Source organism: Scaptodrosophila lebanonensis, unplaced genomic scaffold (assembly GCF_003285725.1).
Source record: "Scaptodrosophila lebanonensis strain 11010-0011.00,11010-0021.00 unplaced genomic scaffold, SlebRS2 tig00000163-arrow-arrow-pilon, whole genome shotgun sequence".
Classification (NCBI taxonomy): Eukaryota; Metazoa; Arthropoda; class Insecta; order Diptera; family Drosophilidae; genus Scaptodrosophila; species Scaptodrosophila lebanonensis.
The window spans coordinates 204,738-228,130 of record NW_022060598.1 but is presented as its reverse complement, the minus strand read 5'-3'; the positions used below and the strand labels follow the sequence as shown (position 1 = coordinate 228,130).

Genomic DNA, 23,393 nt, shown 5'->3' with positions numbered 1-23,393 from the left:
CAGTGTTAATTGTTAATTAGATTTTTCTTTGCTATCTCGTTTGCATTTAGCGAATTTTTCTGCTGGACATTTTGTTGTTGTTGCCTTTTTTAAAAATATATTTTTACAACACTAGAAAAAAAATTGATTATTAAAAAAACACACGCACACCCTGGCACTGGCTCATACTCATACACACACACACACACACGCACACCCATAGAGAGACAGCGAGGCACGAACACGGACACAAACGAGCGATTATGGCACTTGTTCACCTCGTCAGGCGGCAGGCAGGCGCTTGTGTAACGCAATTTCATTTCTTTTTGGCATTATCAAAAAAAAGAAAAAAATAACACATTTTCAACACGCACACACATTTACCGATCGATCGCATGTGTGTGTGTTCGTGTGCTAGGGTGTATATTTAAAAAGAATGGTCGGTTTTAGCCATTCTGCGTGCATTTCCAACAAATAACAGAGAAAAAAAAACATTTCAAACACATTTTCTAGTAGACACAGCAACGAGAGCGAAAAACCGCACACATGCATATATATACATACATATACGTTTTTGCATGTGTGCGCTGCCGCTTATTTATTTAAATAAATAAATGTTAGATTTGGTGGTTTTCATTTATGCATGTATATAATTTTTCTTTCACCATTTCGTTCTTCTTTTCGACTGCTTTTTCACATATGTATGTATGTATTTCAATGCTTTCTTTTAGCTACGCTGTCACTGTCGCCGCCGCCGCCTCACGCACACATACATACAGAGAGAAGCTGCCACACGCATACAAATACATTCACACGTACGCATGCTTCCATACAAACGGCCACACTAAAAAAACACACACACACGTAGTTAGTGTGCTGCTGCTGCTGCTGCCGTTGCCTTTTTTCGTTTCGTCTTTTGCTACACCTTGCTTCCGCATATACTTTTTCGACGTCGTTGTCGTTAAAAAAAACTCTTTTGTACAGAAATTTATATATTTTTTTGTATTTATTTGCGGCACTTCTTCACAGAGTTTTCGCACAATTAACAATGCGATTGCACTTACAAGCACTTTTCATTTCCGTTTCGGATTTTTTGATGGGTTTTATGAAGTTTTTTCACACTGCTCGCAGCTTTGAGTTTTCTTTGCTTCTTTTTTCTTTGTACATTTCATTGCTTCGTTCTAATTACTCTTAACAGACGCGTGCGTCTCGCTGCTCACGCTGTACAGCACTTTGTATTGGCGTAAAATTGCAATAATAAATGACATTTGAATGGGTAAGATTATGTTTTTATCGACTACTTTTTTGCCATTTTAATATGGCGGCGGCTGTGTGTGTATTGTGCACAACAACCACAGCAGAGGTAACTACTTACACTTTCACTAAACGAAAAATAATATGCGCCGCGCGTGCGTCCACGTCCATTCGTGTATGAGAGGCAACTAAAAAACGAATGGAATGCCAAAGCAAACGAATGATAATGAAAAGAACATTGCCCGATAATTATTCGATTTGTAGGCGTATGCGTATATAGTACATAATTTTCCGATGGCACACTTTCGCGATGCTATGCAGCACTGCACACCCCTATGCAACACTGGCTTCATCCACAAACGGCCTTGCCAGACTGCCGCTGTCGTCTTTTAACTAACTCTTCAAGAACTTGTGTTTGCAGACGTTACATTTAAACTTAACCAAAAGAAACCGCGCAAAGAATTTTCAAACTTCTTTGTTTTAATTAATTTTCCCAAAAAACAAGTTTTTTTCTTTTTTAATATACACACACATAATAAATACAATAGATAAATATATAAGAATATTTTTATATTATATGGAATTATGTATGCCCTCACACCACTACTAATTTTGCAGTTTGTAACTTGAACCGTTACTTTAAGTATGTATATATATATATATAAATATGTATATATATGTAGTTAACAGATACATTATTCAACATATTGCCCTATAATTGGTTTAGCAAGTATCGTAAAACTTCTTCGATTATAAACATGTAATATGTAAATACAATAAAGACTGACCACAAATAAAAAAAGAATGAAAACAAAAGTGGAAACAAGAACAAAATAATACAGCATTTGGCTATTGATCGTTATACCCCGCTCACCCAAACTAAGTCACATTATTTGTATCTAATAGGGTATCTGGTTCTGATAGTACTGGATCATGTCATAGGTACGTGTACGGAAATTCTGATACGAGTTGCGGATAACGGCCAGCATGTGTGCGGCCGCCTCCTTGTTATTTTTAGTGGCAACGAAACGCTGCTTAAGTAAATTTATCGTCTGTCCACGGAAGCACGGCAGGCCCGTGTCCAGCATAAGCGAGACCAGAGATACAATGGCATCCTGGTAGGGGCGCACGGCCAGAAAGGCCTGAACGCACAGCTCACAGAACCATTTGAAGGCGGGCGCCTCCATTTTGCCGCCCATAATCATCACCATTTCGTCGGTTAGCTTCATATCCGGCTCGAAGCCGATGTTGCCGCCCGGCGACGACTCGAACATGAATCCGAAATCTGTAAAACAGGAATCAAACAGGAGTATGAGTTTAACAAACAGAACAATCCCGCATGCCGGCAGTCCCTTACCAATGTGTATGATGTGCCCATCCTTGTCAATCATGATATTGCCATTGTGTCGGTCCTTGATCTGGAGCAGATAGCCAATCAGCGAATAGGCGGCCATGCTCTTCACAAAGTTGGCGCGCGCTGCCTGAAACTCCTTGGAGCTCTCGTCCCCATATTGATGTTGGAAGTACTCGGATAGACCGGAATCTGTCTGCCTTCCCAGTTGATCGCGACTCTTGGCATTCGGCACGCACTCAATGACGCCGCACTGTAATGCAACACAAAAATGGAATATACATATGTATATGTAGAGCGCTAAGGTCCTGACAACCCTCCGCAAAACTTAAATAAACTACGAGTATGTATGTGGCACCAATCAACATAAAAGTTATTCTACTAAGTGAGTCATATAGTGCACCGATTTCCATAAAACTTTCGATTATTTAGATTTAGATATATATTTACTTAGTTGTCTTCCTTCACGAACACAAATGCTTTTTGCTAAGTGTGTGCGAACATAGCGCCGATCGAACCTATAGTAGCTCTATAAAATATTGAAGCCATATATGGTGTGTCTGCATCTGGATAAGTATACGTGTCCAGTTTGGTTTCCCTAATGACTTCAAAAGCTGGCAACAGAAAACCAAACGAAGGAACATGTCGATTCGCCTCATCTGATTATATATGTACACCTGATTCTGTTTTTACACGGTAGATTGGTTCCAGAAACAACCGTGTAAAAAAAGACATTGATCTTATGCAAAAATAGGTAATTGCTTCCTTATCTCTAAAGAAATGTATATGAAATTTTTAATTTTCAATCCGTGTTATATCAAAATCGTGTAAAAAAAGACCGTGTGAAAACAGAATTAGGCTGTGCCACGCCTCTCTCCGCCTATTACACGCACTACACGGCATGTTTGGACTTACTAGTAACACCCTTTGAATCTATAGAAGAGCATCCATTGCTTCAATACTTACGCCGGGAGCTGTAGCGACAACGCGATAGGGGAACAGAAACAGATCCAGTCCTACTTGTTGGAAGATATTCTTGAATATGGTTATCACTTGGAGGGCCAGCATATCCTGACGAACGTCGTCGCCCACCTTGAAAATAGCCGCTTGCCACGACTCTACACCCAGTGTCATTTTTGCGTCCTCCTGCGAGTTCTATGAAAGAGCGAGTCAGCATGAGCATGAACATAAGATAGAGGGAGAGAGAGAGAGACCCAAAAAGGGAGAGGGAGAGAGTTGGAAAAAGAGAGCACACTCACTGGATTATTAGACACCTCCATGGCACGCGTCTCGAGCTCATTTATGCCGCAACGATAGACACGAAATCGGGCCAGATATGGGGCCTTGGCCGCACTCTGCATGGGCGTACCGCTGCTATAGTCGATATCCAGGACCATTGCCTCTGGATTTGAGGGTAGATAACAACCCGATTGCACCTTGATGCGACTAAGCGCCGCCAGACAAGCGTTCTTCCGCTCAATACCCTTGGGAAAGGAACGAATCTCACCCGAGACTGCGGTGATTTTGCCAAAGAAATCAAATTCACGCTCATAGAAACGTTTTGCCGCCCCCGAGAACGAGGCGATTATGTTTTGTGAGAGCGCATCGAGCGCCTCATACAGATTGGGATCACGATGCTGCTGATCCTCATCCATATACATGTTCGTCTGCATGTTCCAGATAAGCTGATGGGCCACAATTTGGGAGCGTTTCGATATATTTTTGATGAACTCAACCACATAGCCCATGGTGTCGTGACGCAGCGCCTGAACCAATTGGGGAATGTACGGCAGCACCGATTCGGCGGGATACGAGCTGAGCGTCTTTACCGCATACTGTGCGGTCAGTGGATGCGATGGATACTGGCGGGAGAAGTAGGATAATGCCTGTATGGGTGTAACCGCTGACCAGGAGAGTATGTAGACCAGATCGGGACTCTCCTGCAACAGGTTCTTGGTGGTGCACAGGTACTTGAGCGCCTCGGGTATGTGGCAGACAGCGATGGGATCAGAGCAGACTAGACGGCTAACCTCCTCGTCAATGGTCTCAGCGTTCTTAATGCGTTGCGGCAGGAAGACGGCGAGCGCAGGATTATAGCCCCATGCAAGGCGAGCATAATCGCGCCACACATTCGGCTTGTACGGTCGATTGCGCCACTCCGTGATTTGCTCCTCGCCTGGAAAGATTAGGAGTGCGTTTCAGCAGGGGTTTCTAACTTTTTAGGCAGACTAAACACTTACCTGGCACTATAAGATCCGGCAGGCTGTTGGGATTATACCACGTGATAAGGAATTCAATTTCAACGGCGAGCAACTCCAGTATTAGATTACGTTTCTTCATGTAATCCTTGTCGTAGGAGTCTTTCTGATACTGCAGCCGCTTGGAACGATTCGAGCGCTTGGATAGCGTCGACGTGGAGTGGGGAATGGTGTTGTACCAGCCGCCAGTATTGCCGGTAGCGGACATGGAACGCGTATAATCGGCACCGCCACTAATCAGCGACGCCGTCTCTGGATTAGCTTTCACAGCCAGCATTTGGGTGGAGCTAACCGAAACATTTGTAATATCATAGTCCCCCACCTCGGAGGTAACCAGATGCTTCTTTTCGCTGCGCATCGTCTGCCAGAACTTGAGCAATATCAGTATATCATCGAGCAGCTGCTCCCGACTCTGATTGGGACATGTGGGCGGGCCGCAGAAATAGTCGAGGGCATTGGAGTAGATGCGCTCGCGCAAAATATTTCGTGCCAGCGACTTGGGAATGGTGTTGCCCTGCAACAACGACAGCCCACATTGCAGCAGCTTGAAGCGACAGCCGACTGTCGACACCTGACGATTCTGACGCGAATTCTTCAATATGGGCAGACAGCGATGCAACAGCAGACAGAACATCTCGACCTTGTCACGATTGCAATACTTGGCCGTGTCCACCATTTCTGAGAGCAGCTGCAGCCAAATCAGGTGCGGTGCTATCAGTATGGGTTTGGACACGAGCTTGCAACCGTCGTAGGCGGCCAACGGATTTGTGATCTCCATTTCCCAGGCAAAGAGGCCCATGCGCTTCTCAAAGGTTGTCTGCCAGGCACTCACCATTTCTTGTATGAAACACAATTCGAGATCCTGGCGCGCTGTCAACACCCATTGCCAGCACTCCACGGCCGTCTCCATCGCCGATTCTGTAAATAGTTCCACCTGCGATGTCGCGACCGCATGCAACAGTTTCCGATCGATTTCGGCACATATAATGAGGTAGGCCGTGGCACGCCACAATGCCCCTCGATGTCGGGCATCGCTCTTCTCAGCACATGCGCCCCACACATCCTTCACCAGGCGCTCCGCCAGACCCACTTTGTCCTCCTCGCTCAGCACCGACAACAGGCCAGAGATCTCGCCGGCATATTTGCTGCGCAGACACAGCACGGACACGAAACGCGGCGTGTCCGAATTGACGCAGTTGGGACGTTTATTGGCGACCGTGTTCAGCGCACTTGCTGGATGCATAGCACTGCTGTTCACCACCGAATCGAAGGCCAATGCCAAACCACTGTGATGCGCCAGCACCGGCGTTGGTATTTGGTTGGGATACTCCTGCAGGTGCGAACGTGTGGAGCGTGGCGCCCACTTCATCGCCTCGTTCACAATGCCCTGACAACGGTCGGCAAAGTCCTTCAGACGCAGCTCACGTGCCGGCAACGAATCCATCAACTGCAACGTGTAGGGTGTGGAGACCACGCGCAACGTGGGCGTCTCCTCGTTGGGATCAAGGGTTAGCGAATAGGCCAACAACTGCAGTATGTCTAGCATGCACCAAAGCACACGTCGATTCCACAGCAAGTGCGGAAAACGATCGACCAACTGGGACAAATACTGATCAGCCACCAGTTGTATTTGTTTGTGTATGTGATTGAAATAGACGAGCAGCAGCGTGGCCTGCGACTCCAACACCTTCTCTCGGATCTCGTCATGGGCATACAACACATTACGGAACTTCTCAAACACCTGATCGGCAACGCTGTATAATAATAATAATAAAGCGAAATAAAGCGAAGAAATGGTCGAGAATCTATTAGTGTGCAATTTATGAGTTTTTAGAGGAGAATGATAAACACTCGCCTCTTTTTTAAAGTAGAGAGCTCCAATATTCATATTCTGCTAAACTATTCTTGATCGTTCTTAAAGGAGATTCTACAGACTATTCGAATTCTTGATTAAGAATTGAAGCTACTCTTTGGAAAGAATTCAAAAAAAAACTTCAATAGTGCATTATAAAAATATGTAGTTTGAAAACAATAAAGGAATGCTAAAGTCGAGCGGACAATAAAAAAAAAAAATAATATAAAATAATTAAAAGAATAAAAAAAAATAAATTTTCAAAATTAAATTAATTAAATTAGACACATAATCACTAAGCGAACCTAATTACCAAATTTAAGTTCGAAATTTCAAAAATTACGGGAGTTATGAAAAATCTAATAGCCGGGGAGGTGGGGGGTGCATCAGAAACGAAAAGTAAAACAAACTTGATCTGCCTAGCGTTTAGGGGAACCTCGATACCAAGTTTAGTTATTCTAGCTCTTGTACTTGCTGAGATCCCTGCGTTCATACAGACAAACAGACTATCGACTCGTCTTGTCATACTGATCGAGAATAATATACTTTGTGGGATCTGCACGCCTCCTTCTGCGTGTTACATGTACACTCACATACCGTTTTACCCATTGGGTACAAGATATAAAGAATATCAATTAATGGGGACGAGAAAATGTTCAATACGCACCATTTGACGCACTGCCAGATGCCTGATTTATCCTTTTGGAGTGCGGTGTCACACAGATAACTCATAATCGGCTCGAGGCTGGGCTCGTCGGCGTTCTCGACACGCAGCATCTCCAACCAATAGACGCTCAGCAGGTATGTACATTGGGCAAAGGTCAACTTATTGATGGCCGTCGCCACATTGTCCGATGAGTGTTCCAGCAGGACCAAAATTTGGCTGCGCAGCTCATTAACCGAATCACTCTTGATGGCCAGCGTGTAGTTGAGTTCCCGCATATCTGATTTGTGGGCCGTTTGTGAAATGAGGAGCGGCGATTTGGCCGCAATCTGTTGTACTCCCTGATACCAGTCTGCTGGCCAGAGACGGGCATTTGTGAAGCCCATGACCACACAATAGACCCAGAAATCCTTGAAGAGCTTGTGCAGACGCATGCGGGGATTCTTGATGGGCGGCAGACGACGCACCAGCACCGCAATTACCGGTATTAGCATTCCCAGATTGCCGGCCCTCGAACTGGCCTTCTGGGCGCCCGGCGTATTATCATACGATCGTTCACCATCCAGTCCGATCTGCACAAAGAGCTCCAGCAACTTACCCAGCAGCTCCAGCATTTCGGCATCTCCCTGTATATTGGCCGCAATGTTTCCCAACGCATTAACCACAGCATCGGATACATGGTGGAACTGCTTGCGATGCTCCGGATCCGAGGTGTATGCCAGCGAGGCCGACTGCACCGTAACGCGTGAGAACATCTTCATGATCTCATCAAAGACATGCGTCTCACACTGCGAGATGATCATGCAGCCCAGCTGATCCACAATGAGGGCGTTCTGCTCCGATGGCACCTTGCAGAAGCGCTGAATGAAGAACTGCAGAATGTTCTGTGTGGTCTTCGAGGTGTCCTTCAATGCGACAGCCACATGGCCCAACATCACTATTATATTGAGGCTCACCAGCGTAGATTCGCTGGAAAATACAAAAGCCAACAAATAAGTAGACATTATCTAACTACCTCCTTTAACTGATGGCAGTCCTTGCTTACCTCTCATGTTTTTCGGCGGTGAATAGACGATTGGAGACATTCGCTACAAGAGCCGGAACACAGAACTGATCAAGCGTATGGGCTGCACGCAGAGCTATGCTCAGATTCTCGATAGCTGCATCGCGTAATGATTCGAAGGCCGCATGCCCGGAACGACCAGTGCCAACCTGTTTTTGGTTTTCGCCAAAAATATCGACAACGGCACGCGAATCTGAGTTCTGGACAACAATCTTGAATGGTGTCAACTCCTTTTCCTTCTTCTGTAGGGCCAATGTTTGCATGGCATGGGCATGTAGCTTGCCTAGAATGGGACTGGGATCGACGAGAAAGTCGCGCAGATACGAGATCGAAGTGCCCGCAATGTTGGGAAACTTCTGGGCCAATTTTCCGAGACCCTCCAAGCAGACCATCAGCAGCGGCATGTGATCCATGACGATCTTATGGCTTAATACCAGATTAAGCTTCTGCGAGAGACGTCCGCACAGCTTGTCGGCCTCTGTGGAGAGAGATCGAATCAAATTTAAAATTAGAGCGGCACATATGATGATGCAGTATATAATACATATGTATGTGTTTATGTGCTGGAAAAAAACTACAAACGGGCTTTGGTAGGTGCATTCTGGATGACAAACAATCTACTAGCCATGATGGAGAGAATGGCAAAGAAGGCTGAGCTCGAAGAGAATGCAGACAGTAGGAGGAGAGAGTGACATGCACGATGGGGCGACCAGATGGACGCGCATGCCATGAAAAGAACAGAACAAAACAATAATAGTAATAATAATAATAATAATAATAACAACAACAAGAACGAGAGCAAAATAGAAATTGGGGAATCTTTGATATGAAAGAAATGAATGGCGGGAACTCAAATAAACGAAACGCAACAAAATTAACGAACGCAAAAGTTGTCGCTGCCTTTGGCGGCTATTGACCTTTCTTCAACAAAAAATGCAAGCCATTCTGCAAGGATGGCACGTTATAGTCGGCGTCAACTGAAAAATAGCCCGTGAAGAAAAAAAAAGGTAACAAAAATAACAACTCGATGACAAAAACAAAAGAGAGCCAAATAGTCGAATGCGACCGACCATAGAATATAAGTACTATATATCCCATACCCCAGCCATCGAGAGGTGTCTCTGATTTTGATCACAGATCAATTCCAGACAGATCTATAATAGCATACAAAAGTCTATAAAATGTAAAGAAAATACATCATCCAATGTTAAAAAGTAAAGTAAATTAGTGTGGATATTTTGAAAAGTTATATAAAGATTTTTAGGCTTCCTGCGATACTGAAATTATTTCGAGGGATTCTCTTACTCTGTGAAAAGCTGACAACAATCAAGAAAATTCAATTTCGCCCCATTTGATTGTATGACGAATCGAGAATAGGGCCTCATTATGCTTAAAAAATGCAAGAGTATGGAATACACTGTACCCCCTATACAATATTTCTGCACTTTACTGGAAAGCCTAATCCTATTTAGTGTTGAACAGAGATTTGTATATGCCTTTAACAGAATCTTTAATCTCCATCTTCAAGCTCAATCTTCAGTCACCTATGCTAGCTTTATTTTCTTTAATAATCCAACTAGTAATAACAGATTATATCGCTATATAAAAAGAACGTTCTTTGGAGAGAAATTTCAATCAGAAAGAAATAAAGTATGTTATTATATTCGCCAACATTTTTCACATAGAATCTTTAATCTTAATTTTCTTTAATCTCAATCTTCATTCTTAAATGTTATCTTTATTTTGTTGAGGAAGGTTGTTAAGAAAATATATTTATCAAAGAGAAAAAACTATGCTACTATCTTCAAACGTCAAGATTTTCCGCATAGAATCTTTAATCTTCATCTTCTTCAATCTCAATCTTCAGCCTTAAATGTTATCTTTATTCTGTTCAGGTGATAGTTACGTTTGGAGAAGATAGATCATATTCTATATATAAGAAGGTTCTTAAGAAAAGAGATTCATCAAGTAGAAAAAAAAAGTATGCTACTATCTTCAAACGTCAAGATTTTCCGCATAGAATCTTCTTCAATCTCAAACTTCGGTCTCAAATGTTAGCCTTATTTTGTTAAATGTCATGGTTTACTGAAACTTGATTTAATTTGTGTTCTGTTAGCGATTTTAACGAATGGAAATTTTAATATTAATTGCTGTATTGTTTACCCCTCGCAAAGCCCAATTGTTCAGACAGACAAAGGTAGAAATGTTGCCCAAATCACATACTAAGATCCACTTAATTTACTTATTTTTTTTTTGGCTGATGGGGTATAGGATATAGACCAGCGATTGCCGCATACATTTAAGATGCAGTGGAATAGCCACCAACTTACCGGTTTCGTCTCGTATGGCCCACACAAGGAGATCAACACAGGCCGCATTGGCCATCACATTGACTTTGTATTTGTTGACAACGGTAATGCCGTTCTCTTCGCGTCTCTCACGCTCCTGATCCTGCTGCTTGTTCTGCAGCTCCGTTTGGCCATTGAGAAACAATCGTTTGACAAACTCTTGCACGTCCTTGGTAAAGGGTGTTGGCAAATCCACCTGATGCTGCAACAACTCGCGCAACAACGTGACCAGCACTAGATTGAGGGTCTCTGAGAAGCTCTTGTAGCAGTATCCCTTGATTTGATGCAGCGAGAATATGTCGCTGGCCTGCTCATCCAGATGCTCGAGCGTGTCCTTGGTGAGCAGCTTTTTGGAAACGGCGAATATGGTTTGCAAGTGCTGGATGGGAAAGGGCGGCACACGATACAGCGGTCGGGGCCCACACTTTGTTGGCGTCTCACAGACGCGCATATTAGGAAACTGATTGAAACTGGAGCCATAGCGGGTGAAGAAGTGCGTGCGTGGATCGTACGGCACAGAGAAGTAGCTGTGCAGTGATGGCTTCTGTTTGCAGCCAATATAATTGAATTGTCTGGGCCGTCCATCGTGCGCTGCATCCGCTGTCTGGGCCGACAAGCTGCCGGACATGGAGCGCGGTATAATGGGTCGAAATTGGGTCGTTGCGATCCGTTCGCTGGAGCTGAAGGAGCCGCCACAAGTGGCACTGCCGCTGCTATTGCTGCCATCCCGTCCGCTGGGTCGCTGTATAGGCAGCAGCTCTGGCGGAAAGATGCGACAAAGCAGCGGTGGATCATTGCCCGCATAACGGCCCATGGAGCGTGCCAGACCAAAGAGCAGTGGCACCGTCGCCTTGCATAATATAATGGGCGGCGGCGCCGAACTGCTATCCTTGCTCGACTTCACAATGTGTGCCAGAGCGCCCAGCGTTTCCACCTGATTCAAAATGATTTCCTCACGCGAATCGGGACACTTGGCCGCAATGTCTGAGAGCAGCGTGTTCAGGCAGAAGCTGAACTTCTCCGCCGAAGGTATGCGCACGCCTACAAAGGGAGCATATATTGTGATTAAAGGCGATTACGATTATGTCGGCACTAAAGCCACTTACGCTCCATTTTGCTGCTGCGCGCATCATCGATCCAGACGGCTTTAGGCAGACACTTGGCCAGGCGCAGCAGGTAGGACACAATTTGTGATTCATGTTGACAGCCGCCTTCCAAGAAGTAAATGCCCAAAGCAATGACCGCATCCTGGGCGCGTGTGTCCAAACAAAATACACCAGCAGCATTTTCCTGCGGACAGTAGCGGAACAGCGTCTGCACCTGTGTCCAACGAATGTAAATGGAATGAGAAGGTCACTGAGCATGTAACAACAACCCACGCACCCCCACCCACCCACACACACACACACACACACTAAACCACACGCATGTCAGTTGCGTTCAAGGTCAGCCGTTAGTTGTGCGAAAAGTCGATTTTTAATTGTCGCCTACATATGTATGAATATTTGCCCACAAACCTTCTCCCATGGCGTTGGCTGTATGCCAGCCAGGACGCGGGCCAGACACAGCACCGTGCGCTGATACGTGTACTTGTCCGAGGCGGTCATGTCTCAAGCGATAGTGTTTCGACTGGTCAGCGGTGTCGAAACCAACGACGACGACAATCAAGACCACCAAGGAGCGACGGGCGCGTTTTTGGCAAATGCTGCAGTCACCGGTCCCTCCTGCAAACAATTTGCACACTCTTAAGGGCTTATTTGGCTTGTTTAATTGCTTAGATGTCTTCACTAAACATTGTCATCGTTCAAATTGTTCGAATTTTTGTGTTATTTTCGTTTGCACTAAGTAGTCATCGTTGTGCTTCGATGCTCTTTACTGCGTGATTCATCGACGGACTATCGTTATCGTTGTAGAGATAGCAAAAAACAGCTGTTTAGGCAAGCAAACGTTGCGATTGTACATTATGTATGTACATATGTACATAAATAATTTAATAAAGCCGACTAATGACTAACTTTACATTGCATTTAATCTAATTAAACCACTAACAGCATATATGTATATGAGTATAAAAATGTGTATCTATTTCATTTTCCTTGGCTACGCGGCTTATCGCTAAATCCAATGAAAATATTCATTCATATATTTTTTGATTAAATTTTGAGCTTTTTACTGTCTACACCGGCCGTATAAAATTCTTTTGACATATTAGAAAATACTTTTTTTATTTGTTAAAACTTTATTACAGCGCGGTGAAAATAATTAAATTTAAAAAAAACGGAATTTTCAAGACCCATTGATGTTTGTACTAATATGATAATATTCCAATAGCACATTAGTCTTTTCAAAAATTTAAAGTTCTTTAGGTGTGCAGAATTTTTTTTAAAATTTATTGTCAAATTCTTAGGGTGACCGTTATTGATCCTCGGTCTTATCGGTCAATCGAATATTTCGGCCTATCGATATGTACATTTACCATGTACCACCCACCTATTTACCTAAACCGCGCTAAGTTGGGCGTCACTTTGAAATATTTCCCACCTGACAACCTAGTCTTACAACATTTTATATTTGCTTCGTTATGTGTTTAATGCACTGTTGGTCTGACTTATAGTATTGTACTATCTGTGTATATTATATATGTACATTATATATTATAATGACGCCTGCAAAAAATAAAACACTAGACTCTCAACCAAAAAGGTAATGTGAACGCACATATTGTTCGGGGATTTGTTAAACCGCATTTGTTTCAGCAGCATAAACCCACCTGTTACGTACGAAGTCTTTGAAAAATTAATTGAAAATCTACGGGACATTGGTTTTAAGATACAACTCAGCGAAGATGTAGGTCCTGAGATAAAAACATTGGACAAATGCATGAAGTATTATTACAATGCCTTTTATGAGGATGAATGCGCCATTCGCTCCCAATATGAGTTTAAGGTGCGACCCTGCCCGCTCTCCGTTAGGGAGAAGTTGTTGGCAATGCCCGCTGCGGGCAGAACTTCTAATAGCAATAGTCCGACACCGATGGAGGAGCATTTGGTTACAGTGAGGGAGTAAGTTAAGTGATCAATAAAACAATGTTTTATTCAGCTTTATTCCTCTATGACAGTGCCGGAAAATTCATATTTCCTGTTTCGTTCGACATGTTTGAGAATTACATAAACAAGGACAAACTGCTGCCGTCGCTTGTCAGAAAGGAGACGACTAGCAGTAGGGAGCGCAGATCTATACTGGCCAGTGAGTCCGCTTGTCGAAACCTTTTGCGCAAATACTACAATTCCTTCTACATATTTCCAAATGCACGCAAGCTACACAAATATAATTTTGAGAAAGCACCTCCTGAATTACAGTCGCAATTGCTACAAATCGCCCGAAAACACACCGCAGACACCGCTCCAAAGAATACGTAAGTGTCCAGAACAAATTCTTTGCTCCTTGTAATTACTAATTTGTTAATATTTCTTCAGAAAATCATTTGTAGACTTATGCGCCGAAAGCAGCTCAGATGGAGATGAGACGGCCAGTGACGTTGTGGAAAACAGGTGGGTTTCTGTTGAATTGGTATCAAGAAAATAAGACTAGATATTTGAGGAAAACTTAAATAATTGAAAAAGTCCAGTGTCGAGTGTTGAGGTAAACAATAATTATAAATTTGGCAAACTAATAACGATTTGCGATTTGACTGTTAATATGATTTGATAAGTTCTTTGGTGCTTGTAATATAATAGAATAGAAGAAGAACAAGGAATTTTGACTTTAAACTTCAATATTGCCCAACTGAACAGCAACTCTTTTATATTTTCAGACCACAGGATAACAACGATATCCGGAAACCTGAAAATGAATCATCCACGGATCACAATTTGAACAAAACACACAGAACTACAACAGGTACGTAGAATGCAATGAAAATCGAAATCTATTTGAATTAATTTCTTGATAAAATTTTAAATTGTTTCGTAATGCATAGAAACTGTGGCTGATTTGGAAACGAATAAAAGGTTGGTCTGGTAAGTTAAGAACATTTATGGAACCAGAGAGGAGTGGTTTCACGAGACACGTAAGAAGACTGCCTGCCACCGGATCCATCCAGATGATCTAAGACTTACAAGGCGTAGTCCTAGCTGCCATTAGACCGGAAACACCTGAGCGAATGAAACAAATATAACGCTTAGCTTAGCATTTGATTGTTGACTAAAATGTGATTGTTTTATAGATAGATTAGGATTAGGTGGCTGGAGACATTTGCGAGGCACCGACTGTCCCTGATGTCCTGCTTATTCGCTGTATTTTCAAATCCATTTCGCTCAATATTTGTATTTGAAACCCAATCTTTGTATCGTTTTTTTATCGTCTGCAAGACATCTTGCAATCGAAAGAGAAATAGCCTTTAATTGAAATAAATAACACCATTGGCCATTTGCCTAATAAACAATATAATTTCTTTTTATTGACGTTATTCCATTTTTTTGTTGCTATTATAATTTGTGGGATTTCTTTGCTTTGAGTCGCAGATCTCAAACAATTATTCAATTAGTTCAAACAATCCATTTCTGCCCATTTTCAATTGTTGTTTTGTTCCCTCAATCCAGCAAACAGCAAGTTCGCAATTGAAAATGAGCTGCGAAAGTGTAACTTTTCTAATTATTAAATTAATTAATAATCATACTTGTATGTTGTTCTTCTCTGTCATTCTTTCTTGCTACTGTGTTTTTTTTTTGTTTAATTCAACATTTTGCTGTTCTTAAACAAACAGAAAAAAAATATAGATTCCAAATTACTTAAACTTTTATTCATTTTGGCTAGATTTGATAACATTTGCGTAGACCCTCGAATTCCAAACGAGATACAGGGGGTTAACAAATAAATTTTTGTATATAGTATGCATGTTTTTCGATCTTGTTTGTGTAACCAAAAAAACAAGACAAAAAAATTGTTATTATTATGTTATTTTGGTTTTCCAAAAACTCGCTATACATTACGCCTACACATATACATATTTCTCTCCCTTCATCTCTCTCTATATATATATATATATACTATATATGATATATATTCATATAAAGATCCATTGCTGAATGCGCTTAACATGATAAACTAGTTTAGCTGCTGTTTGCCGCTTCTGTTCAAGTCATTTATAGAAATATATATATGTATATATATTGTGTGTGTATTGTAGAGTTGGGACCGACATACCCAGTAATTAATACTAATTGTAGGTTTGTTTTTTTTTTTTTTTTGTTCGTTTTCACCCTCTCTCTCTCTCTCTATCTCTCTATTCTCTGTTACATGTTTCCTGTTCTCTATGCTGTATGTTTAATGTTTAATGCTCTGCCCTCTTGCTATTGTTAATTGTTTAATTGAATTGTTATTCCTGTACCCTAGATAATGTATACGTATTATGGCCTAAGGCTCACACATTCTCTCGATTGGTCAATTCGTCAAGCCATCATTCCCCTCCACCTGCAACCTCCCTGACCTGCCGCGTGTCTGTGTGGCCATCAACTAACTGTATTCCAACAGCTCTTCTCTATATGATCTATATATACTCGTACTTATAACCGACCATGATCAAAACAATAGTGGAGAGATAATACCAAGCCAAGAAAAATGATTTCTTAAAGCTGGCTGAACAAGAAGACTGGTCTACACAGAATTTAGCAAATCTTTGGGACTTAATGTGGTGCTCAATCAATTAAGATGATATAATATAGTACTATATGCATGTGAAAGATTACAAAAATTTCAAAAAAATAAAAAAACAACTGTACTGCCAATGTAGAACATTTTTGATTATTTTTATAAACTTGATTGCGCCTGTTATAGACGACTTTAAGGCATTACAGAGATGAAATATGTCAATACGGATAATGTTGAAGTAACTTTCTTTCTCGAAAGTCTTAGAAAATGTTATTTCATTCCTATGAGAAGAGAATTATGGAGATATGGCTAGAAACATTTTATGGAATAGAATTCGAAAAATACGAGTATTTGCGCTGCAGAATAGATCCAGAATAAAATCCATTAGAAGTTTGTAAAAAGACTTTAGAGCCTTACAGAAGAGAAGAGATAGAAACAAAATGTATTGTTGACTTAAAGTCAAATCTGCTCCGAATAGGGTTCTAAGCTGTTGGAGTGATATTTTCAAACTCAAAAATTTGTTGTTGATTTTGAAAACAATTGTACTATGTTTATAGGAAGACTAATAAAACTGCTGCTTGAAATATATAAGTACTATATATGTAAGAAGCGTTTGTTGATATAGAAAACTATATTTACAGATGTACTTCTTAGTTGTTGGTATAAAAAACTATAATCATAGAAACAGGACCGTAACGATTTAGGTTGGCGAAGTTTCCTGACTAATAAAGTCGAATTAGATATCAAGAATATAGGTTTTGACACTTGCAAAAACAAAAATTTTAAGATGGAGTTGGAGATTAAATTTCTTTGAAATATTAAAAGGGAATCATCAATTCTTCCCATCCAAATAACTTTTTTTATTTCCAAAACTGACAAAGTATACGAAGTATTATAATAACGATGCAATTATAGAGGGTTTTTTATTTGTGAAACTTACGAAGAAATTGTCATTGAAAATTACAAACAGAGCCATAAGAAAGTATGTTCCGGCAAAATCAAAATTATTGGCAGCATTATAAACAGCAAAAACTATTGGGCTTGTCGAATCCTTGAATGAAATTTGGGCGCCCAAAAAACTGAGGAAGAGTTAAAAATGTTTCAGAAAATTCATAGTTATAATAAGTGATGGATCGTAACAGTCATGGTGCTCAGTACAAGCATATAGTTGAGAGAAACGATTGAAAACTAAAGACCAAGCGAGAAATCTTTAATAGGATTAACAGCTATAGATTCGATTCTTCTGAAACTGAATTCACTTTCAACATGTTTCCTGCTTCCGTCCACAACAACGAATATCATAATGTAAACGATTGGAAACATTATCATCTGAAAGATTTTGTGAAAATATGGCCCTTTTTCTGGTGAGACTCAAACATATAGATTTGTTTTGGCGCATCTCTAAACATTATTTGAAGGTGTTTTGGGAAATGATTGGAATCCAAAAAGTGAGCAAGGGATTTTAAATAGGGTTGACGTTTCGGCAGACCACTCTTTAAGATTTGGGATTCATGTGAAAGAGTTTTTTGACAAACATATTATTTACTCGTACACACTTGCTGTACTATCTCTATTGTTTTGATCATGGATCTGTAATTTGGTTGGCATGCACGTTTCTAATATTCACTTCCTACTGCCTACGCGTTTACGTTTGCTCCTGCTTCACCTTCGTCTTCTTCTTTTTCTTGTACATATATGTATATACTTGATAAATAAAAAATAATAATAGTAAATAAAAGTATTTAATTGTGGATTATAATGTTTTTATTATGGGTCTTGCCATCGAATACAGCTTAAGAATATTAAAAAAATTACAAAAAAAACATAAAATTATACGATTATCGATCAAACACATATATGTGAGTATGTGTGTGAGTGTGGGTGTGTGTGTGTTTGTGTGTGTGTGTGTTTACGTTATGTATATAAATTATTTTGTATTTGGTATAAAACAAATAAATTTCCTCGCTCTACAGCTCTGCATTGTAAGACGACTTTAGAAATTAGAATGCTAGGCATATATGTAGTATATGCGTATAAGTAGTAGGTAGATATAGAAAAATATTTATAAATTTGTTTCAATATATGCATATATTTATGTATTTACAACTTAAACAACAGCTAGTTAAAATAAAACTTACATAAAAGTGTGACTTGTTGTTGTTGTTGCTTTAGTTGATATATTTCAAAGATTTCCATCTTCATTTCTTCTCGTCTCATTTCTTAAACTTAAACTTAAATGATCATTTAAATTATTTGGTCGAAAAAACAAACGATTTTCAAACAAACAAGCAAACAAAAACTATACTCGTATTTGTTGTTAAATATCAGAAATCAAATTTCTCAAACTATTCTCGCAGCTTAAAAAACTAACAACAAAAAACTTGCAGCCGAAAGAATTGTTTTTTTTTTTTTTGTTTTTGGGGCTGCTTCCATTTCACAACAACAAGAAAAGGAGGGAGGAATATTATTAAACAAAAAATAAAATAAAACATAATGAACTATAATAATCAAACAAAAATCTCAAAGTGTGTGCGCAATTATTGCTTGAGCATAAATTATTGTTTTTCTTTTTTTTTTTTAAATACACATCCAATACAATAATGTGAAGGGTTTTGGGTTCTGTAGGGGGGTCTGTGGGGTGTGCAAGAAGGTATTGGAGTCGATGAGGAATAAGCGTCGCAGGAAACGGGGGTTCTGAGCCAGGATGTCCATAAGACGCGTTGAAGGACATTTTTTGATTAAAGTTTTTGTTTGTTTACATATGTTGATGTACTCGTACGTAATTTTTGTTAACATTTTTTGTTTGTTTTGTTTACATTAGAGCTTCATGAATGTTTATTTGTGGACTGTGGAAAACTGATATAAATTTTAGAGCGTACAACTATAGCTCTATGAATGTTTTTGTTTTTTTCTACAGAGCGTGGGAATCTGCGTGATCTTTATTTGTCCGCCCAAGGATATTTTAAAGAGAGAGTGAAGTTAGAGCACATATTAGCAACCCATAATTCATGTAAATTAAATTTTGAACTGTTTGGTCTGGTAAATACATAAAGATAAGAACTTAAAACGAGAGAAAAATGCTGTATATTTTCTCCGTCCACCAAACAGTTCAAAATTTAGTTTACATGCATGATGGGTCGCTAATAATTATGTTCCAACAGCGGTGGCAACGAAACTCCAGCACCACCTAAAAAATCCTCGAGCAGAACAAATAGAAGCTGCACAGTTTGCCGAACTCTGTAAAAAAAAAACAACATTCATGGAGCTCTAGTTTTTCGCCCTTAAATTTAAATCTGTTTTCTACAGTCAAAAAAAAAACATTCATGAAGCTCTAATGTAAAAAAAAATGTTAACAAAAATTACCTACGAGTACATCAACATATGTAAACAAAAAAAAAGTAATTTAAAATGACCTCCGACGTGCCTTATTTATATCTTAGTTCAGAACCCCCCTTTCCTGGGATCTTGGCTTCCCTATCTCCTTATTCCCTATCTTATTATTTGAGTATACAACAGAATACCACGAGTCTTCGCAATAAAAACTGGGGGTACAATCATGTATAGTATGTAAAATACACGACAAGCTAGAACGCAGAGATAGCCGAGCAGAGCCGACTATGGGCGGTTGCCCTGAAAAACAAATAAATATCGGAGCTATGAACAATTTCAAACAAACTTGATGTGCGTGCAACTTAGAGGAATGCCAGACATCAAGCCAGATATCAAAAGCAATTATAATATGAGAGTTAGGGGCGTTCATACAGACAGACGCGCGAAACAGACACACAGTGCTCCAAGAGGAATGCAGACATCAAGTGAGTCAGACAGATAGGTGTTCGAACAGACATACAAACGGGCATCTAGCTTTTAAGTGTTTGGCACAAACTGACGAACGGACATAGCCATATGGTCTACAATGCGCTTTTCTAAGCCTTTTCGCTTAAAGTGTAGCTTAAACAAATGCTTCCTTACTGTACAGGATATTTAAATACTATGGGCGACTTGCGCGCTCACTTGACCTCAACTCAATAAATACATAATTAACTTAATAACAAAATGTGGCGGCATATATGTAATAATAAATAAAATAAGATACATAAAATTACTTACAGCTTCCCCTACTCGATCCACAGTTCTCTACACTATTTCTTCATTTCGATATTTCTTCTTCATCTTCTTCATATTCTTCTTCTTAGCTCGATCGTGCGTTTGGAAATAATGTTATTTTCCATAAAACACATAAAATATCTCTGGAAACCTTAATTATACTGTAAGTTTCTCTTCTTGTCTTCTTCTTCTTATTTTTTAGTGATTTGTAACTCTTCAGAGATAACAATTGTTTCAACTTTGGTTGCATGGGGATGTATTGGATAGCCCTGGCTTGGATACGTCTACATACCCCAATCAACTAGTTCAGTTTTTAATGGCAAATAATTTATACAGACATGTTCCTGTTTACGAATTCAATCACATAATGCGGAATCGAAATCGAACAAATTCGGAATTTAGTTGTGCGAATTAAGGCGTTTCGTAGGTTGCCACTGTTCGAATCATTGTTGAATAATAATGGAATAAGAAACGCTTATCAATTGATCGAAAGCCGGAATAGGCCTCCTGATTATCAAATTTTCCAAAGGTCATCAATGTTATTTTGATAGTTATTTATAATAATTCGAAGTGATGAGAGTTTTCAAGGAATAACATCCTAAACGCCATTGAAAAGAGATATAGTTTCGTATGACTTATAACAGGATTGTTCTTAATTCCGCTTCCTTTGAGTTTCATATTTCTTCTTGGAAATTTTCTGTTAAAAATAGTTTGTTTCCATTTGCAAAATATACCAAATATCATTACGAAAATGAAACATGGTTTCGTTTTTATGTAAAATCGATCTAATTTAAGCAGGAAAACAAGATTGGTATTAATTTCTTGTTTGCTTAAGTTTCCGATTTCAAATATTTTAAAATCTCTTGGATGCCTTATACGCTACGTCAAAATTGAAAGGTTTGCGGAAATTTCGTTTCGTTTTCATTTAAAATCTGACAAAGTTAAATGTTAGAAGAAGAATAGTTTTCATTCCGATTCGTTCGATTTCAATTTGTTAAGAGTTTTAAAAATCGAAAAATTATATGAGATATGTAGAGTTTTTAAAAAGATCAGTTGGCATTGAAAGTGGTTTGCAAAAATGTTTCGTTTTCATTTCAAAACCGGAAGAGTTGAGCATTAAAGTGGGATTTTTCTTCTACTTTGTTTCAGAAAAATGTAAAATTTTGATAATTTGGTTTCAGAGATATTACGAGCTTTATACAGACGCCTATTTGCCTTTCAATACACACTTTGCAATTTCAACTGTCTGTTTCTCTGTCTGTCTGTCTTTCGCTAATGTGTGTGTGTGTGTTGTCTGTGTGTGTGTGTGAACAGTTTTCTTTAACAGTTAATTCACTGGCCAGCAATTTTACCGGCTTCCCCCTCTCTCTCTCTCCCTCTCTCCCTCTCTCCCGCTCTCCCACTCTCTTTCTCTCTCTATTTCTGTCCTGCCCTGTCACATTTGTGCCACGCTTGAGTTTTCGTACTTATTGTACTTAAAAAATTAATTAAGCTTATGTATTAATTTGTTTTACGATTCTCGCCTTCCTTGCTTTACATATCAACTTCTTTCTACACACACACATACACATGCATACATAAGTGTATATGTATATGTCTGTATGTGTATCATAAATAAGTTGTTGCCTAAAGTGTGAGTTTTTGTTTTTGTGTTTTTTTTTTTTTGATTTGTTTTTTAGTCGGTAATAAAATTGTTTTAAGATTTTAATGCTGTCTGATTTCAACTTTTTTGTTTTTGTGTTTCTTTCTTTTTTCTTTTTTTTTTTTTTTTGTTAATGTGCGCCAAGTCTTTTGGTTGTTGTTGTTGCTGTTGCTATTGCTGTAGTTTGTTGTTGTTGTTGTTGTTGGTGCTTTTGTTGTGAATACTGGCATTGCGTGCGGAGCAGAGCCAACGCACGCCACGCCTGCTTCTAACTGTAGAGCAGACTGTTCTTTTGGGGCAGCTTGAGGAGACGACGGGTGCGGAACTCGTAGGCGCGACGACAGAACATTACCAGCTCGGGATTTGTGTGGTCGGGAACGGTGCGTACGGGATAACAATTGGTCGTATTGGTGCGTCGGGGCACAATGCTCACATCCTCGACATCCTCCTCGGCAGCGCGCAGACGACGGCGATATCTAAAAGCAGCAGAGAAGAGTATGTAAAAATTGTGGTTCAAAAACTATTCGCACTATTCCCACTCACCTGCAATACTCGCTAAAGGTGAGGACGTAGCATTTGTCCTCGATGCAGGCCACTGAGTTGTGATCACGATGACGCGAGGCGTACACCTCGTCGGGACAATCGTTGCGCTGACGTCCCTGATCCGTGTGCTCAGGACGATAATACCAAAGCAGCGACATCATCATCTCACCTGTGGGTATTGGCAAGGGAATTTTTATTTATTTGTGAAGTTGAAGTTTGAAGTCATTGCTCACCATCCTCAGGATTTTGCCAGAGGTGCGCCACCTTGGCCACATAGGGCAGCTCGTTATCCTCGTTGGCCTTTAGCAGCACACAGTCGCGCGTCCGTATGATGTCCCCCTCAACGTGTCGCATGGCCGGATAGCACGTGCGCAGTACCAGCGGATCGTCGCTCTATATAGAAGGGGTATAAAACAGCATATGATTCAACCGGTATTGCATTATACAAGTATACAAGTATAGTATTATCCTGGTGGTTGAAATCTTTCTTTCACATGCAATTGTATAATTTGGTTCCTATATCTTCATATAATTAGAAAAAAATCTGGCAACTTAATGATATAGTAATCCCATCGAACCCCGACTTTTGAATTTATAAATTCACTTTTTTGTAGCCTTATTTGTTTCCAATATTTTATTAAACAAAAAAGTTTTTCAAACCAAGATTGTTAGGCTTGTCCGAT

At 40.1% G+C, this 23,393-nt stretch overlaps 3 protein-coding genes across 5 annotated transcripts in view; 1 reads left to right on the top strand and 2 right to left on the bottom strand.

Annotated features, from left to right (window-relative positions):
• Positions 1 to 1,733: 1,733 nt before the first annotated feature.
• Positions 1,734 to 12,624, bottom strand: LOC115629703 (phosphatidylinositol 4-kinase alpha). 2 transcript variants are annotated; one of them, XM_030526223.1, is made up of 11 exons: positions 12,287 to 12,624; positions 11,876 to 12,089; positions 10,752 to 11,810; positions 9,339 to 9,398; positions 8,404 to 8,899; positions 7,362 to 8,327; positions 4,825 to 6,596; positions 3,844 to 4,760; positions 3,551 to 3,739; positions 2,591 to 2,837; positions 1,734 to 2,518 (listed from the first exon to the last, which is right to left on the bottom strand). In XM_030526223.1, exons 1-11 carry the CDS (start codon positions 12,374 to 12,376, stop codon positions 2,133 to 2,135), a joined length of 6,396 nt encoding a protein of 2,131 aa, XP_030382083.1. In that variant the 5' UTR covers positions 12,377 to 12,624; the 3' UTR covers positions 1,734 to 2,132. The 2 variants fall into 2 exon arrangements, with proteins under 2 accessions (XP_030382083.1, XP_030382082.1); XM_030526222.1 differs by lacking the exon at positions 9,339 to 9,398.
• A 708-nt stretch (positions 12,625 to 13,332) lies between these two features.
• On the top strand, positions 13,333 to 15,210 carry LOC115629745 (protein telomere ends associated-like). Of its 2 annotated transcripts, XM_030526280.1 has the most exons (6): positions 13,333 to 13,472; positions 13,529 to 13,831; positions 13,888 to 14,184; positions 14,246 to 14,320; positions 14,584 to 14,669; positions 14,749 to 15,210. In XM_030526280.1, the coding sequence occupies exons 1-6, from the start codon at positions 13,429 to 13,431 to the stop codon at positions 14,790 to 14,792; spliced, it is 849 nt and encodes a 282-aa protein (XP_030382140.1). In that variant the 5' UTR covers positions 13,333 to 13,428; the 3' UTR covers positions 14,793 to 15,210. The 2 variants fall into 2 exon arrangements, 1 of the variants encoding a protein (XP_030382140.1); XR_003995943.1 differs by lacking the exons at positions 14,584 to 14,669; positions 14,749 to 15,210 and having other exon boundaries at positions 13,888 to 14,015; positions 14,087 to 14,184; positions 14,246 to 14,318.
• Positions 15,211 to 22,312: 7,102 nt separating this feature from the next.
• LOC115629755 overlaps positions 22,313 to 23,393 on the bottom strand; it is a 68,642-nt gene continuing 67,561 nt past the window's right edge. Inside the window, exons 11-13 of the mRNA XM_030526297.1 lie at positions 22,944 to 23,103; positions 22,711 to 22,879; positions 22,313 to 22,643 (exon numbers count right to left, since the gene is read on the bottom strand). Coding sequence (XP_030382157.1) covers positions 22,436 to 22,643; positions 22,711 to 22,879; positions 22,944 to 23,103 — 537 coding nt within the window. The 3' untranslated portion in view covers positions 22,313 to 22,435. The remainder of the gene's footprint in view (positions 22,644 to 22,710; positions 22,880 to 22,943; positions 23,104 to 23,393) is intronic.